This window comes from Typopeltis vanoorti, chromosome 4 (genome assembly GCF_054136105.1).
Source record: "Typopeltis vanoorti isolate ZY-2024b chromosome 4, IOZ_Tvanoo_1.0, whole genome shotgun sequence".
Lineage (NCBI taxonomy): Eukaryota > Metazoa > Arthropoda > Arachnida > Uropygi > Thelyphonidae > Typopeltis > Typopeltis vanoorti.
This window is the reverse complement of record NC_143552.1, coordinates 10,391,714-10,410,073: the sequence shown is the minus strand read 5'-3', so window position 1 is coordinate 10,410,073 and position 18,360 is coordinate 10,391,714. Positions and strand designations below refer to the sequence as shown.

General features: G+C 34.8%; 1 protein-coding gene across 1 annotated transcript in view; it reads left to right on the top strand.

Annotated features, from left to right (window-relative positions):
* MED17 (mediator complex subunit 17) overlaps nucleotides 1-18,360 on the top strand; it is a 183,886-nt gene that overhangs the window by 49,626 nt on the left and 115,900 nt on the right. Inside the window, exon 5 of the mRNA XM_090391000.1 lies at nucleotides 5,484-5,663. Coding sequence (XP_090247126.1) covers nucleotides 5,484-5,663 — 180 coding nt within the window. The remainder of the gene's footprint in view (nucleotides 1-5,483; nucleotides 5,664-18,360) is intronic.

Genomic DNA, 18,360 nt, shown 5'->3' with positions numbered 1-18,360 from the left:
ATGTGTTCTGATTTTTCTATCCTTACACACTTCTTTTCAATAAGAAATTCAGTTTTATTCTGCTCAAAACTAAATAATGATCACTTCCTATTTCAGAACCTGTGTATACTCCTGTGTCCTGAACCAGTGGGGAAAACATCGCTATCAACTATATCATAGTCAGTGAGACTTTTCTTATTCCTTACTTCTTTTCTTCATGTGATTTTGTGCACGTTTTTATGTTGGAACATGGTGAAATGGAAGAACTAACAGAAGAACTGGATAAGTACCACATCAACATAATAGGTGTGACTGAAACAAAGAAAAATACAAAAACAGGTCAGATCTTTTTAGACAACAAATACAAAATATTATATTCATGCAATAAAAAATTTCCAACATCTTTCTCTAATCCAGAGTAATTTAATAATACGGTGTGACACCTTTTGGCAACTCGTATATGGAAATATGACGTCTGCATTGTTTCAACCTTGGTATCACCTCTGGTTCTGGCTCCCACTGAGAAGATCTCAATAAAGGTTGAAACCAGTCTAGGTAGCGACCCTTCCCATAATGCATAGCATTATACATGTCTGCAAGGAGATGTGCCTTTTCATTACATAATATTCTAAGGCGAGTAATGTGAAGGCAGTCCACCTTTGCCACAAGTTGCCCCAGTCCTGAAAATACTTCAGGCACAATCTTTGTTTGCTTACACTTGGATAAAGGATTAAACTAAATATATAATTTGTAGTCTAACCAAGTGAAAAAAGCTTCTGTTATTTAGCTTTGCTCTTTTCTCCAATTTTCCCAAAACATTTCTGTATGTCTGGTAATCATTTTCTACTCTGCTGTTTTAGATCTCCAACAAGGACTAAGTTTTCCTTTTTTGTTGTGTCAAATGCCTTCTCTAATGCCTCAAAAAATTCCTCAACTTTTTCCTTAGTAGAACTTTCTGTGGGACCATTAGGCAGAAATAAATCTCATTGTTCAGTTTCTCATTCTGATATTGGCTCACTCCACTCTGTTTGATATTGCCTGCCATTTGAGATTAATATCATATTTACTGTTGAATACTATATCTACCCCTTCTTTTCCCTGATTGTTATTGCTTGAATATAATATAATATTTGTTGTATTTGTTGCTTAAAAAGATCTGACCTATTTTTGTTTTGTTTCAGTCACACCTATTATGTCGATCTGGTACTTATCCAGTTCTTCTGTTAGTTCTTCCATTTCTTAAACTCTGTTGATGTTTAGTTGGGATGTGTTCTGGAATTTATTCCAGTAGCTGACTTTTTGCAGTTCACTCTGGTTCCCTGAAGAAAACAATGAGATCCTTGTTTAACTGGGCAAAGCCCCAGCTGGTATTAAAATTGCCATGTTGTACCATTATTTTGCACCATCTTCATCCATTTAGTATCTAGTAGGTGTCTAACAGGGATGCGCCATGAGCAGGTCAGAAGCCCTGGTTTGTTCTCCACATTCCTTAAAAGGCTATGTGGAGGTCTCCTCCCAGTTATATAACTTTGGCCCTTAAATATCCTACTAAATTTAACTTATCTCTAAATTACTATATTATGAAATTTTTAAAGTACAGTAAAACCCTGAAGTTACGCGGTAGGTGGGACCAACGAAAAGTGCGTAAGTCGAATTCGCATAACTCGGGGTATAATTTTGCATGTAATTTATATATACAAACATACAATTGGAATCAAAGGTTTACAAAAAAAACACCTATATTTTTTAAGAAATATAATCATAATTGTAGTTTTTCATACATAAAAAAAAGAAAGTTATTTCGATGTCGATGGATTCATAAAATCTAATAGATTCGTCTGACGGCATAATGTCTTATTCTTGTCATGCAAAATTTCTTCATAGCAAGCTAATGATTTTTTTTATTCCTTGCCTTGTGGCTACAATTCGTTCCTCATTAGAATCTATGTCCTCCAAAATCCGTAAATCTTTCTTTTATGATTGTTCTTACTGTGGATTCTTGTAGATCGAACTTCTTTGCTAGCTCACAAATTTTCATTCCACCTTCAAAATCCTTAATAATGTTGAGTTTTGTTTCCAAAGTCAATGTTTTTCTTTTCTTGCTAGCAGTAGAAGAATCGGACTTGCTTCTTTTGGATGACATTATTATTTTTTATGTGATAAAATTTTTATCAAGAACATAACATTAAACAATCGCAAGGTTTGTAGACTCTAAAAATCGTGTATGAATGGAGACCGCGCAAAACACGTCAGTGCTTGTTCACAGCATGTGCGACACTGGCGAATGCAGCCAGTGCCTGAAAGATACGACTAATGGTGAGGCGTGAAGTGGGACGGGAATACGTACATATAAGAAACCGCGTAACTCTGGATTCACGTAAGTCGGGGTATGACTGTATTTTGTTTTTAATGAAATTATTGACCTATTCCTGTTATGTGAAGACTTTACACAAGACATCCTCTGTGCTACTTAGAGGATAACAGAAGTTAGCATTGAGACAAATACATATAATCCACATAATTTGTATGTAAAAGAATAGTCTTCTGTGATTCAGTTTCACTGTGCACAGATCTGAGATTTTAATGATATTTAAATCTTATCTGAAAGTAGACCATCTTCTGTGTTGAAAAGATTACATTTTGAAAAATTCTTAGCTCACTAAAAATTTTTTAAAATGTAATCTTTTTGTAAGCTATTTTTCTAAAATACATACTTGTGAAAGATATGTTAACCTTCAGAAAACACCTTGATTATGTATTATAAATTCAACCTTTTTCAAGATTGTGAAGGGGGGGGGGGGTGTCTTTTACTCAGATAATCCATAAAGTAACAATGACATCTTTTGTTCAGAAAGACTGGTTTCAAATCTCATCTCTGATGCTTATTGCATCAAAGATGAACTTGATGAAGTATTCATCTCATACTGAGGTTACAAAAGTTATAGTCCCCTTACACTAACCAGACAGAGTACACATACAACAGACAAAGAAGACTGTATAGATAGGATTAACCTCCATATCATAGCATAGATGACATTGTTACATCCTGAATGAAGAACTTTAAAAAAAGAAACAATTCATTCAGGATTTAACAAGTCAGAAAAATCAGCTGAGAGAAAAAATTTGTACTCAAGCAGAAGAAATAAAGTACTAACTGTAAATAGAAATAGAATTACTTCATTTTAGTAGAATTGTAAGACCATGTAAAGAACTTTGTGTATAAATTGGTATTATATGAATGCATCATGTATACAATGAATGGGTAAATTAGATGTAAACAATAGTCCAAAGGTCACGAGCGGGCCTGAGGCATTGGCAATCTTGGAAAGCGACGCACATTCGTTTCCCGAAAGATGCTGCTAGAGATCTCGCAATGTGCCGAAATCCCCGCGGACGAAGAAAGTAGCGGGCGGGAAAAGATCACAGAAAGTAAGAGGGCGCTATCGCAGCTAGTAACAGAGTGCTAAAAAGGGGGAGGTGAAGGGAGAATGAAAAGGGTTTGCACCCCTGACTTTTTTTTTTTTTTTTTTTGCCTATTTTACTTGATGATGATTCGACTTCTCCCGTGGGCCGGAAGTTCCTGATGGTGTTTCTTGGTGATAGTACGATATCGGACGGTGCGCCTTTCCCTTTGATGTCGGTATATGCTGTCTTCGCTCCTTCACTGAAAGTTCCGACAGAATAATATCGCAAATGTATCCTATGAACCGGCAGTAGAAACGAGGATGGCCCAAAACAGATCGAGAATAGACTAGGGAAAAACGCCAGGTGCAGAGCATAGCTTAATCTGATGACCATAGTGACCCATCATGTGGACACAGGCTTATGGAGGTATCGAGAGGTAATTCAAACAAAGAATGACAGTTCAGACAGGCCTGGAGATCCTGTCCCAAGAAATGGTAAAGTACGGATTTTGTTGTATAATTACCCAGTCAGTAAAAGGGAAAGATCATTGTAGTGTAATAATAGAGTATGGACAGTATTTAAGAACTTTAAGTGATTATTAAAGCAGTGGCTAATGTCCATAAGACGAATTGTCTGGAATGATCATAGATGATTGTGACTAGTTTAATGTGCAAGACTAACATAGTAGGTAGAATATTGATTAGAAGTGTATAATGTGTATATTATGTGTGTTTAATCTCTAACTCAAAAGAAGGATTTATTGTTCATGCATTAGAGTATTAATCAGTTTGATACAGTTTGATTTAGCATGTCATTAAACTAATTGAAAGTAAGATTGGCCTAAGTGTATATGTCTTTAGATTCCACTAAATGTTTTTTCTTCTATACCTGAGTTTTGCCTGTGATATGAATCAAAACTACCACTCATTAATCTGAACCATAGCAGGGGGGGGGGGATCAGGAATTGAAAGAAAGAAATAACATGTTGTTATAGAGGTTACGGCTGCAAACCAGAATTTACTTAGCCACAGTAAAGCGTTTAATTTATGAGTTTAAGACTAAATTTATTCACCTATGTGCACCAAAAGTCTGGAAAAGTCTCCCTGAATAAGAGTCCCCTCTATTCTAAGATATTGGCTGGTGCAGCTTTAAAAAATAAATTTGTCAATATCTGAAGAGGAGATGGCCCCAGAAAGAAATTAGAGGATTCGTTTCTTTTAACAAGGAATAACCTTTATCAGTCAGGGTAAGCACGTGAGTAAAATTAGGAATCGGCTAGCGATATAGAATTTGCTTTCCTTATAGAATGAACATGTAAGAAGTAATACAGATATTAGAGTCAGGGAAATTTTGTAAGTCTTGTAGTCATTGTAGAGAGGTAAATTCATAAAGAAAGTAAATTTTTTAGGAAAAGTGACGACATAACATCTATAGAAGGTAGAGACCTATAGATGTCTCTACCTTCTATTGGACTGTGACTGGCCAATACTGAGCATAATACATTACGTTTGGCGACTGAATGTTATAAAAAACATTTAATTTATAATACTTATGTAGTGTAGGTTATAAGATGATAATATGGTCACTGTGATTTACGAAAAGAAAATCATTTTTTCATAAAATCTTATCTCTTTCATTTTCACTGATATGTTTAGATATCATTATATTTTTACTGCAGCTTCTTAATAAGAGTGTGAAAATTGATGAATGAATCAATGTTTGTTTCACTAAAATTACAACTCCAGAGTACATGGCAGAATCCATAGACTTACTGACAAAGCAAACCATATGATTTTCCTCTTTTTACATATCCAGGTTGTTTGGTTCATCCCAACATGAATGTGCTAATCTGCTAGAGTAAGAGCATGATTTCTGATGTCATTTTAGGGAAACCCTCTGCATTACTCCTTTTGTTGGATTACAATTATGTTTATTTAAATTATTATTCATTTTATTTATCTATTTATTTTTGCTTTATATGCATGTATATTATTTTGTTATAAATATTATTAATATGTTATTATAATGTATTATAATATTGTGTTATTGTAATATATATTTTTTTTAATTTTTATTTTATTTTATTTTATTTTTTAAAGCTGGATCTCGATTTTGGCAGTCTGGAACTTTCGAAGTCGCTAAAAGCGAACAGTCTACAAGTCTAACTTCTAGTCCTGTATTAACAGGAACTACTCTTCAGCCTCGAACCAGTGCCATTAAAATTATCTTGCCTAGTGAACTCGAGGGAATAAGTTATATTCAGGTTGCGATTCAGAATGGTATTACACAATAAGTTATTTTAACTTTTCTTGTTTCATCTCAAATTCTGTTAGCTGTAAAAGTAAAAGTTCGGTTGGGTCTCCATATTTGTGGGATCTGTATTCACCAATTCGTGTTTTCATGATGGTTGCAAAATTGCACATTTTCAATTTTACAGTGAATTAGGCTACTTGTACTTAAAAAGCCTAAAAGGTTCAAGAAAGGGATGAAAAAATAGGCCACATGTTTGGTATTAATGAAATTTGGGCACATAAGGAAATAAGAAACACTGAGATCAGAGATGCAGTGCAAACTAGTGGAATTCTTACTGCTAAATATGCAGTTTATGTACATGATAAAGTGATATTAAAAATGGAGAATGTACTGTTCATTTTAACTAAAGAGGAAGCACAATAAATTTGCCTGTGAATATTGTATGATTTTCACTAAGGTCATCGTTCTTTACTACAGATTTAAGCAACAAACCCCCTGTGCCAGTAGCACCATGGAAACCACTTTCATTGCCAACAAAGGCTGGTTTTCTAGAAATTCAAGAGACGTTATTCACTCTATAATGTAAAGGTTATGGGCAATTCTGCTTCAGTTGATTATGAAGCTGCTAAGGACTGTCCTGTGCAACTCAGAGTTCATCAAAGAGAAGGGATATAACCTGAACATGTTTTCAGTGTCAATGAGACTGCATTATTCTGGATAATGCAGTCTCATTGATTTATAGGCATTTGATTTCATCAAACTTATATAGTGTCTCAAACAGACAAAGACCAAATTGGAAGACTCAGCGTCAGTCAATCCTGCTTCTTCTCCAGTCTCTGAGACCCCCTGACAAGTACTGAATCCTGTGGTGAATATCCTAGTGCATGCCTTGTTTCTTAACTATGTAATAAGATATTGGATACATTATTTTTGAAACACAAGTCTGAGGTGCTACTCATGATTGTAAAACACAATTAAAACCTTTAAATATTTTAAAATATTTAAAGTTTAAATATTTTTCTGTTAATTGTAAATAGTTGTGTAAGTGTTTAGACATACATAGAAAAATCTGGGGTGCTATTTGGGTTAGAGTTTTCCCAGGAAGTGTTCACACGTAACCCCTGCAAATATGGAGACCCGACTGTATTTCAATGTCATTGCATGTGGTATCCCGAATTTTGTTTCTGTAGAAAAATTGAGCATATGTGCAAAATTAGGGTATATTTTAATAGTTTTAAATATCCAGTTTAATTGTGATTACATGAGAACTGTAATATAATTTCTTCAGTATCTCAGGAATGTCTTTCAGAATTCTGTCATATATATATTTGTATCATATATATATATATATATATATATATATATATATATATATATATATATATATTGGCGTACATATTTACTCAGTAGATAATGTTATGAAAAAATTAGTTTGAATGACTATAATACCAAGAATAAAGTTTAACGCTGAGATACTACTAGTTTTGTTGAACAAAACATCAATCAATACTAAGTAGACCTAAAATAAAACATCTCCCACTCCAGTATCAAGGAGTCTACAAGATCTTGTGTGAATGTGGCAAACCATATTACGGTGAGACGGCTAAATCTATCCTTTTACGTATTGAGGAACACAGAAGAGACATAACCTACAATAGGACCAGGGCCAGCGCTCTCTCAAGCCACATTCTCTTCTCTATTAACTCAGATGAAGGCCTTCAACACCTCATAGACTGGCCGCAAACTTCTAATATTCATAGGTGTTATGATGAGCTCGAAAGGAAGATAGTCGAATCTAAAGAAATATCCCTTGATTCATCCCATATAAACAACAGCCTTAGCTACAATCTTTCTGATGCACACATTGCCACTGTCCAATACTGGCACTCTCATGACAATTCTCGCATGTAGTCAAATTTAATTGGAATTCTAGCAATCATTCCTGTTTTAAACTCTACTTCGGTCTTTTATATTAGTTCTGTTGATATAATTTTATTATGTCTCTGTTATTTTACATAATTCTTTGTCTTTGATACCTGAAGTAGTTGAATTTTGTTCAACGAAACTAGTAGTATCTCAGCATTAAACTTTATTCTTTTTATTCTCGGTATTATAGTCATTCAAACTAATTTTTTCATATATACATATATATATGTATATGTATATATTCATAGTTAAATGCGTGAGTATAATAAGCTGCACAGTACAATAAATTATAAATATTAATAATCTTTAGGAAAGATTGACATCAACTGGGTTTATATTAGTCAAAGTAATTTATTTGATACTAAGTAAAAAATACCAAATAAAAAATAGGTATTTTTTACTTAGTATCAAATAAATTACTTCGACTAATATAAACCCAGTTGATGTCAGTCTTTTCCATATATCTTGAGGTCGAAAATAACATAAATTCATTATTAATAATCTTTATTTTATCATCATCATCATCAAATTCCTGACATGTACCTTCAACAGGTGTGCAGGATATGATAGTACTACATGAAAAATTTACATCATTACTAACTTCCTATCTACAATTTTCCTCCAAATCAGTCTGTTACTTGTCAAGACTCCAACATTATCAGATCTTATATTTCTATCGTCTAAGGCACTTTGTACCGTATCAGTCCACCTATATCTTGGTCTTCCACTGGGTCGTGGAAGACCAGGTTTTCCTGCCAACCTGGCAGAGAACACTTGTTTTGCTAATCTTTCCTTGCCCATTCTGTTTAAGTGACCATACCACCTGAGATTAGCTCTGCTAATGCATTGCTGGATGCTGACAATGTCAAATTCTTTCCTAATATCTTGTTTTTAATATGATGTTGACATTGATGCCATCTTTCACGCCTCTAATCTTTCTCAAAACTCTCATGTGTGGTTTCTAGTCTTTGGTCAAGTGCTTCTGACCCAGCTCTCCGATCCATAATTTAAAACTGGCTTGAACACCATCTTGTATACAGCTAATTTAGTGTTCTGACTAATTTCTCTCTTATTCCATATGAATTTATTCAATTGACTTGCCTACCATACCAGCTTTGTTGATTCTGTTGTCTATTTCCATATTTAATTTGCCATCTTCAGTAAAAATCGTGCCCAAGTAGCTGAAATGTTTTACTTGTTCCACAGGTTCCCTGTTCACAACACAGTTGACATTTTTGACAATTCTACCTATTTTCATTGTCTTTGTCTTTTTAATGCTGACTTTCATACCATATCTATTACAACAGTTATTCAATTTAGTCAGGGAATCTTGCAAACTTGTTGCAGATTTATTCAGAAGTATAACATCGTCCGCATAAAGCAAAGAGCTGACATTAACATCTCCAATTCTGATATCATGTTTAATACCACTTTCCTTCATAATGTGATCCATATAGATAATGAATAACAGAGGGGATAATGTGCATCCTTGTCTCACACCAGATTTAACATTAAACCATCTTCCTGTACTTCCTTCAATTCTAACTGCTTACAAATAAAGACTAAGTATTGCTTGATATAATGCCCCATTGACACCATATAACTGTAGCGTATTGAACAGCTTCTCTCTTGGCACCTTGTCGTATGCCTTTTCCAGCACGACAAAACTTAAATACAGATCTTTGTTATATTCCCATGCTTTCTCAACTATTTGTCGTAAAATGAAGATCTGATCCTGACAGCCTCTATTTGGCCTGAATCCAGCTTGTTCTTCACCAAGCTTTTTTTCCACAATTCTTATCAACCGTTTCTCAAGTATACTTGCATAGATCTTGCCAGGAACACTCAGTAGGGAAATACCTCTGTAATTCTCGCATTCAGTTTTATTTCCCTTTATATATATGGGTACTATTAAAGCTCTACTCCAGTCATTGGGAATTCGTCCCTCTGTCCAGGCTTTCTGAACTATGCAGTGTAGCCACTGTAAGACTTTAATACCACCATACTTCAGCATTTCTGGTCGAATATCATCTACTCCTGCTGCCTTTCCACATTATTTTATTGGAATTGAAAATTAATTAATCAGCATTTATTACATTGCTTTTTTATTTTTTATTTATTCTTGATTCTTTTATTATTATAATTTGCTAGATTTTTGAAACTATTGAAACAGAACCACTACAAATGTTAAATTAAGCAACAAGTAATACATACATTTACAGTGAGAGTGATTAGCATATACCAGTTAGATTAGAGCATGTTGCAACAAACTTTAGAAGCTAGCTAGGAGAAATCTGACACGGCCCCAAAAAAGAATCTAAAAAAGTTTTGCTTAGCCTTGGAATCAAAAATTATTAAAAGGAATAATAATAAATCTCCTTTATTGTTTTGTAATGAAGTGGGTGAACAGTGTGTCTTTGAAACTTAAGTTTCAAAAGTAGTTGAGAGCTTATAAAAATGTATTTAACCCAAAAGTTGTCCTTTCAGTTGTTGTGATTTAATGCATTAATCAAGACTGATTATGAAAAATATAGCTTTCAAGCTTGTGAATTGCCATGGTGTCATTCTAGATTTTTTCCAGAGCTTTGGTGAAAACCAACAGTTTCACACTAGCTTGACAGTGAAATCTAAACACTAATATAAAGGTTGAAGATATAGGTTCCTGGCTGAAGTTCATGCCTATTAAGCATTGCATCATATGAAGATGAAAAGATGTAGACATTAAAATTTCAAATTTTATTAAATACCTCAGACACTTCACAAAAAAAAAAAAAATGGATACATTATTTTTGAAACACGAGTCTGAAGTGCTACTCACGATTGTAAAACATAATTAAAACTTTAAATATTTTTCTGTTAATTGTAAAGATGTTAGATCCATAATGTATGATCCATACAGAAGATGAATAACAGAAAAAAAAGGATACTTATGTGTCCAATGAATGTAAACTAAATACAAAAACTGGTCCTGACTAATCAGATGATGTATTATGATGATGCATTTTTTCAGAGGAAGAAATATGACACTAGTCATCCATACTTCTCAAAATCAGTTGATAAACACAAGCAAGACAAAGGCAAGCCCTCAGTCTCTTAGAAATCAAATAAGCCTAAGAATACTAAAATTATTACAGATTTTAATAAATCTACCTCTTTCTATTTTGTTTCTGTCTGCAGTAGACATATTTAAAATCAAGTGTTTTAAACCCACCTTAAGTTATTTTACTATTCTTTGTAAAGACTGAAGATTAATGGGGTTAGAGAGACTATACAGTTCTTATATACCAATGCAGAATAGAAGTTCAGGAAAGCAAATGATGTGAGGTAATGCATACCGTCCTACCAGTCCAGAACCCGGGGGTTGGGTGCCAGGGGGACAGTGCCTCCCCTTGAGTGTCGAGTCATCAGAATTCAGGGAGAACTGGATTTCCAGTCTGGAACATGGGGGTTGGGAGCCGTAGGTGCCAGGGGGCATAGCCCCCCCCCCCTAGTATATATATATATACACAGAAAATAAATATAATGCTTATTTTGTGCATTCTTACCAAAAGTCTTTCCATGACTTTTGTTTAGCTACTTTTACATGTTGCTTCACTTTTTCATATATTTCTCTCAAGCTACTTACTTGCCAAGAGCTTTTGATGTTATATTCTTAAATAAAATTAGTACAAATCTGCAGCATTCTTTAAACAGATTGAAAACTATATGTAAAAAATTTTGCATGAATATCAGCAATGATAGAAAATTCTGAAAAATAGGCACAGTTTTTATTGAAGATGACATTATGTTAAAGTCAAAGTCAATTCATTCAAATTAAGTCAACTGAATAAAGTTATGTGGAATGAAGGAGAAATTAATCAAAATGTTGAAGGTGCCATATACGACACAGTGTTCAAACACATTTTAATTTATTAATCTTATACTGGGTTAGAAATTCAACAGCTGAACAATGACTAGTGACCACAGGTATGAAAGTACTGTGAAAGATTAAAGAGATGGTATCTATGGCAGAATCATATAAAAAATGAAGATATTAGGAAGGAATATTTTTTTTTTAGCATGCAGGAATTTGTGGGAAGAGTTAATCTAAGGTGGTATGGTCTCTTAAACATAATGGGAGAGCAAAGGTTAGCAAAAACAGGTATTTTGTGCCAGGATGGCATGAAAAAGACTCGCAGAAAGACCAAGATCTAAATGCAGTTAAAAGTGCCTTAGGAGATTGAAATATAAGATAATATTGAAGTCCTGACAGATAACAAACTAATTTGGAGGGAAATTGTTGATAAGTAAGCAGTAATATAAATTTTCATGTATTACTATCAGAATATCCATTAAAACCCTCTTGAGGGTGCATATCAGGAATTTGATATCATTATTGATATCTCTTATGTTATTTTGTGGGATAATTTTTCTGATCTGTAGTATTACTTTATTTTGTCATTGTGTCTTTCATTGTTAATTCATGAGTCTTTTGTCCCCACATTCAGTGTAAGAGTAAACTCATGAATATGACCTCCTCCCATAAATGATTTGCTTTCAGCACTGTCGGGAAGATAATTATTTTGTAGTTGATCAGGAAGTTTCCTGATGCATTTCCATCATGTTCTGATCCCTTGTACTGTGTAGCAGCTGGTCTGTGAAATGCCTTTTTTTTTTTTGCTCTGCCCTCAAATGGAGGATAGTTGCTTCCTAGTTATTGATATTATGATAAGCACCAGAAAGGGTCTATCTATATTATATGTAAAAAGGTGTGAAATGGCTAAACCTCTGGAAGCCACACATACTGATAGGCTCTTCTGGCTTCTGATAAGCAAGGCAGTGGCAAAAAAAGTCATTTATCACTCTGTGGAGAGGTGTCATTTGCTGGTATTCCTTATTACATTACTCGGTTCATGATGACTAGCCCTGTTTGTTGAAACCAGCTACACTGTAATAAGTTGGGGTTGGTTTTTATGAGAAAAGTTTTTGCTTGTGCATCACTGATCTATTAGCATTTAAGTTATACAGAGCAGTTAGAACAAAAGGATGCATAGGAAGATGGTTTGATGGCATACGAGCTGTAAGACAATGTTGTATGCTCTCTCATTTATAATCTATATGGACCATACAGTAATCTACCATTTATCTGTAACTTCAGTTATCAGATTGAATTTTAAAAGAGGTTATGTAGTTTTAAAAAAATCCATAATTGGCACCTTATTTGGCGTAACAGCGAAATCGCATCCTTTTGATAAAACAAAACGTTCACTAGTCAGCTTACCTAGATCCAGTAATATTACTATTGATATAGATAAAGTAGTCATAAATGTTTCCAGACGTCCACTAACAGACTGTGAATGTTTTGTTTTATCAAAAGGATATGATGGGTGCAGGGGGTGCCTTAAGCACCCCCCCTATCCTTTTATCAAAAGGATAGGGGGGTGCTTAAGGGTCAAAGCTGTATAACTGAGAGGAGACCTCCACATAGCCTTTAAAGGAATGCGGAGAACCGACCAGGGCTTCTGACCTAATGTCCAATCCTCACCTTCTCGTGGTGCACCCTGTTGGGTATCTACTTTGATACTGAACGAACGAGGATGGGCTGGCAATTTGGGATTTAGCCGACCAAATTGTATTCTTATTGGTTAAACCAAAATAAAAAATGATGGTACAACATAACAAAATTTCATGCCGGCTGGGGCGTCGCCCGGTTAAACAAGGCCCCCGTTGTTTTCGCCAGGGAACCAGGGCGAACAGCGAAAAGTCAGCTACTGGAACAAATCTGAAAACAAACCCCAACTCAACATCACCAGAGTTAAAGATCGGTACTATCAACGTAAGAAGCCTGAATGGCAAAGAAATGGAGCTAGCTGAGGAATTAGATAAGTACCAGATCGACATAATAGGGGTGACTGAAACAAAAAAGACCAAAACTGGTGAGATCTTTCTGAGCAATAAATACAAAATGTTATATTCAGGCAATAACAATCAAGGAAAAGAAGGAGTAGCCATAGTATTCAACACAAAATACGAGGCTAATCTTCTTGAATGGCAGTCAGTCTCAAGTAGAGTAATGTGGGCAAATATGAGAATGGGGAACTGGACAATGGGGAAATGAGACTTATTTGTGCCTATGGTCCCACAGAAGGTTCTACTAAGGTAGAAGTGGAGGAATTTTTTGAGGCTTTAGAAAAAGCAACTGACACAATGAAAAAGGAAAAGTTGGTCCTTGTTGGGGATCTAAATAGTAGAGTAGGAAATGATTGTGAGACATACAAAAATATTTTGGGAAAATTTGGAGAAAAGAGCAAAGCTAATAATAATGGCAAATATCTGTTGGTTTCTGCTCAGGACATGGACTGGTTATTACTAACACCATGTTCCAACATAAAAATGTGCACAAATTCACATGGAGAGAAGAGGCTAGGAATAAGAAAAGTCTCATTGACTATGTTATTGTTGATAGTGATGTTTTCTCCCTGGAGCAGGACACCAGAGTGTACAGAGGATTTGAAATTGGAAGTGATCACTATTTAGTCTTGAGCAGGATAAAATTGAATTTCATATTGAAAAGAATAACATGTAAGAAAGTTTTAAAGTGAATAAAAGTTGAGCAGCTCTCAGATGTAAACTGTAGACTAAAATACAGAAATATTATTGAAAAGAAAATGAAAGAGTTTGAGAACAGGAATCAAACCTTGGAGATTCAGTGGCAAACTCTGAAGGAAACATTGATTGATTCTGCCAGAGAGGCATGTGGTGAGGTTGTGTGCAAAGATAAAAAAATCAGAACTCCCTGGTGGACACAGGAAGTTAAAGAGGCAGTGAAGGAAAAGAAGAAAGCATATCAAAAGTTCCTGGCAAATAAGTCAGCTTTTACTCTTACAGAATACAGAGACAAATGTAAGAAAGCTAAACAGTGTGTAAAACTAGCTAAACAAAAGTCATGGGAGGACTTTGGCAAGAATATAGAAAATAAATATCAAGAAGGTGGCAAAATATTCTGGAGGTTGTTGAAGAAGCTTAGGAATGGAGGAAAGAGTGCTGTAAAAGGAATTAGAGATGATAAAGGTGAAATGAAAACAGGAGAAAAAGATATCCTTGAAGTATGGAGTAATTACTTTGAAAAACTGCTAAATGAAACAAGCAGTGATGACAGCACAGTGATAAAAAACACTGACCAGGCATGCAGTCAGGAATACATATCCATACTTGAAGTAGAAAAAGCCATCAAAGGCTTGAAATGTGGAAAGGCAGCAGGAGTAGATGATATTCGACCAGAAATGCTGAAGTATGGTGGTATAAGAGTCTTACAGTGGCTGCACTGCATAGTTCAGAAAGCCTGGACAGAGGGACGAATTCCCGATGACTGGAGTAGAGCTCTCATAGTACCCATATATAAAAAGGGAAATAAAACTGAATGTGAGAATTACAGAGGTATTTCCCTACTGAGTGTTCCTGGCAAGATCTATGCAAGTATACTTGAGAAACGGTTGAGAAGAATTGTGGAAGAAAAGCTTGGTGAAGAACAAGCTGGATTCAGGCCAAATAGAGGCTGTCAGGATCAGATCTTCACTTTACGACAAATAGTCGAGAAAGCATGGGAATATAACAAAGATCTGTATTTAAGTTTTGTCGATTTGGAAAAGGCATATGAAAAGGTGCCAAGAGAGAAGCTATTCAATACGCTGCAGTTATATGGTGTCAATGGGGCATTATATCAAGCAATACTTAGTCTTTATTTGAGTTGTGAGTCAGCAGTTAGAATTGAAGGAAGTACAGGAAGATGATTTAATGTTAAATCTGGTGTGAGACAAGGATGTACATTATCCCCTCTGTTATTCATTATCTATATGGATCACATTATGAAGGAATGTGGTATTAAACCTGATATCAAAATTGGAGATGTTAATGTCAGCTCTTTGCTTTATGCGGATGATGTTATACTTCTAAATAAATCCGCTACAAGTCTGCAAGATTCTCTGACTAAATTGAATAGCTGTTGTAATAGATATGGTATGAAGGTCAGCAATAAAAAGACAAAGACAATGAAAATAGGCAGAATCATTGAAAATGTCAACTGTGTTGTGAATGGATAACCTGTGGAACAAGTAAAACATTTCAGCTACTTAGGCACAATTTTTACTGAAGATGGTAAACTAAATATAGAAATAGACAACAGAATCAGCAAAGCTGGTATCGTGGGAAGTCAACTGAATAAATTCATATGGAATAAGAAAGAAATTAGTCGGAACACTAAATTAGCTGTATGCAAGACTGTGTTCAAACCAATTTTAACTTATGGATCTGAGAGCTGGGTCAGAAGTAAAACACTTGACCAAAGACTAGAGACAGCAGATATGAGAGTCCTGAGAAAGATTAGAGGCGTGAACAGATGGCATCAATGGCAATATCATATTAAAAATGAGGATATTAGGAAAGAACTTGACATTGTCAGCATCCAGGAATGCGTTAGCAGAGCTAATCTCAGATGGTATGGTCACTTAAATAGAATGGGAGAGGAAAGATTAGCAAAACAAGTGTTCTCTGCCAGGTTGGCAGGAAAACGACCCAGAGGAAGACCAAGATATAGGTGGATTGATATACGGTACAAAGTGCGTTAGACGATAGAAATATAAGATCTGATAATGTTGGAGTCTTGACAAGTAACAGACTGATTTGGAGGAAAATCGTAGATAGGAAGTTAGTAATGATGTAATTTTTTCATGTAGTACTGTCATATCCTGTACACCCCTTGAGGGTACATGGCAGGAATTTGATGATGATGATGATGATGATGAAAGGATATGATTTCGCTGTTACGCCGAATAAGGTGCCAATTATGGATTTTTTTCATAACATAGACAGGGGTATTCTATCCTTATCCCAAAAAACAGCCAACAGATTACGTTTTGAATGTGCACAAATTCTTTTTCATGCCAAGCCTCCTCGTCCTAATCTTTCTTACTCTGAGTTTAAAGCATTGAAATCACTGAAGAATAATAATAATTTAATAATTACGAAAGCTGATAAGGGGAAGGCTATAGTGATTCAAGATAGGAAGGAATATGAGAGAAAATTGTCTCTTTTACTTCGCGACTATTCAACTTATAGGCCTCTTACATCGGATCCTACCCGGAGTCAATTGAAGAGACTTAATTCTCTTATAGATAATGTAACTACATGGAATGAAGATCAAAAGAAAAACGTTAAAACCTTCTTCGGTCTTCCACCTTGATTGTATGGTCTTCCGAAAGTTCATAAACCAGGCATTCCGTTGAGACCAGTCGTAGATTGTATAGGGTGCCCCACTTACAAAATCTCAAAATTTTTATCTAATTTACTCTCCTCTTCAACTAGAAGAACTGATACTTATATAAAAAATACTTTGGGTTTCAAATATAAAATTTCAGATCTTCATTTGGACGTTTCTGATATCATGATCAGTTTAGATGTTGTTTCTTTATTTACAAATGTGCCTCTTTCGGAAAGTATTGAATTACTACAACAGGAATTTCCTTCGGATATTGTAAACGTATTTGATTTTGTAATAAATTCTGGTTATTTTTCCTTTAAAAATAAGTTGTATCAACAAATTGAAGGAACAGCAATGGGTAATCCTCTTTCTCCTGCTATCTCCAATTTCTTTATGGAACATTTTGAACAACGTATCTTTGACAATATTTCTCCCAGACCTACGCATTGGTTCAGATATGTCGATGACATTTTTGCTGTATGGAATGGCTCTTCTGATGAACTTCAACAATTTCTCACTAAGTTAAACGCATTTCATCCTAGGATCAAGTTTACCCTAGAAATAGAATCAAATAAGCAGTTAGCCTTTTTAGATCTTCTAATTCTTCACCAACCAGATGGTAACCTACATTTCTCAGTTTATAGAAAGAAGACTCATACAGGCCATTATATCCATGTGGAATCTCATCACCATCCCAATCAAAAGGCAGGAACTATTAAAACACTGGTTCATCGGGCCCACTCCTTTTGTTCTACAGACAATCTTTTACAGAAAGAACTACAATACATAATTTCTTCCTTTCTATCTAATGGTTATAAGAATTGCTTCATTGAAAGAACTTTGAGTAGTTTTAATGTCTTTCTCTTCAAACACAGAGGAAATAACGCGCATTACTATCCCTTATGTACAAGGCATCAGTGAACGTATAGCAAAAGTTTTAAAACCACTGAATATTTTTGTTGCCTTTCGACCATTTAGAAAAATCTCCACCTTTCTCACTTCTCCTAAGGACAAGCTTCCACATCTTAATCATCCAGGTGTCTACCAGATTCCGTGCTCTTGTGGATTATCTTATTTCGGACAAACGGGAAGATCTGCCTCTATTCGGCTAGAAGAACACCAATCTTATATTGAATACTTTAAACCTGAAAAGTCTGGACTTTCTGAATATGCCATCTTCACTAGACACAGAGTTCATTGGAGAAAGACAAGAGTTCTTCACAAAAGTCAGTTTCTCATGGAACGCCTTTATAAAGAAACATGTGAAACTCAACTTCATTCTCCTAACTTAAACAGATCCGACGGCTTACGTCTGTCCCCTTTATGGGAGATAGTACTTTACAAATCAGCTAATCTTTCCTAACTTTTTATTGTATTAATTTTTTTATTTTATTTTTTTATTATTTTTTTTTTAGGAAAGTTATTGACCTTTTTAGTTATCTTACACCAGCTACTTAGGTGGCGCTTTTTGGAATTGTCAGTTAGTGTTTAATTTTGAGCTTAATGTACTGAGGTTGTCTGTGACACACAGGCAAAAATTATACTAATAAATAATCTTTCTA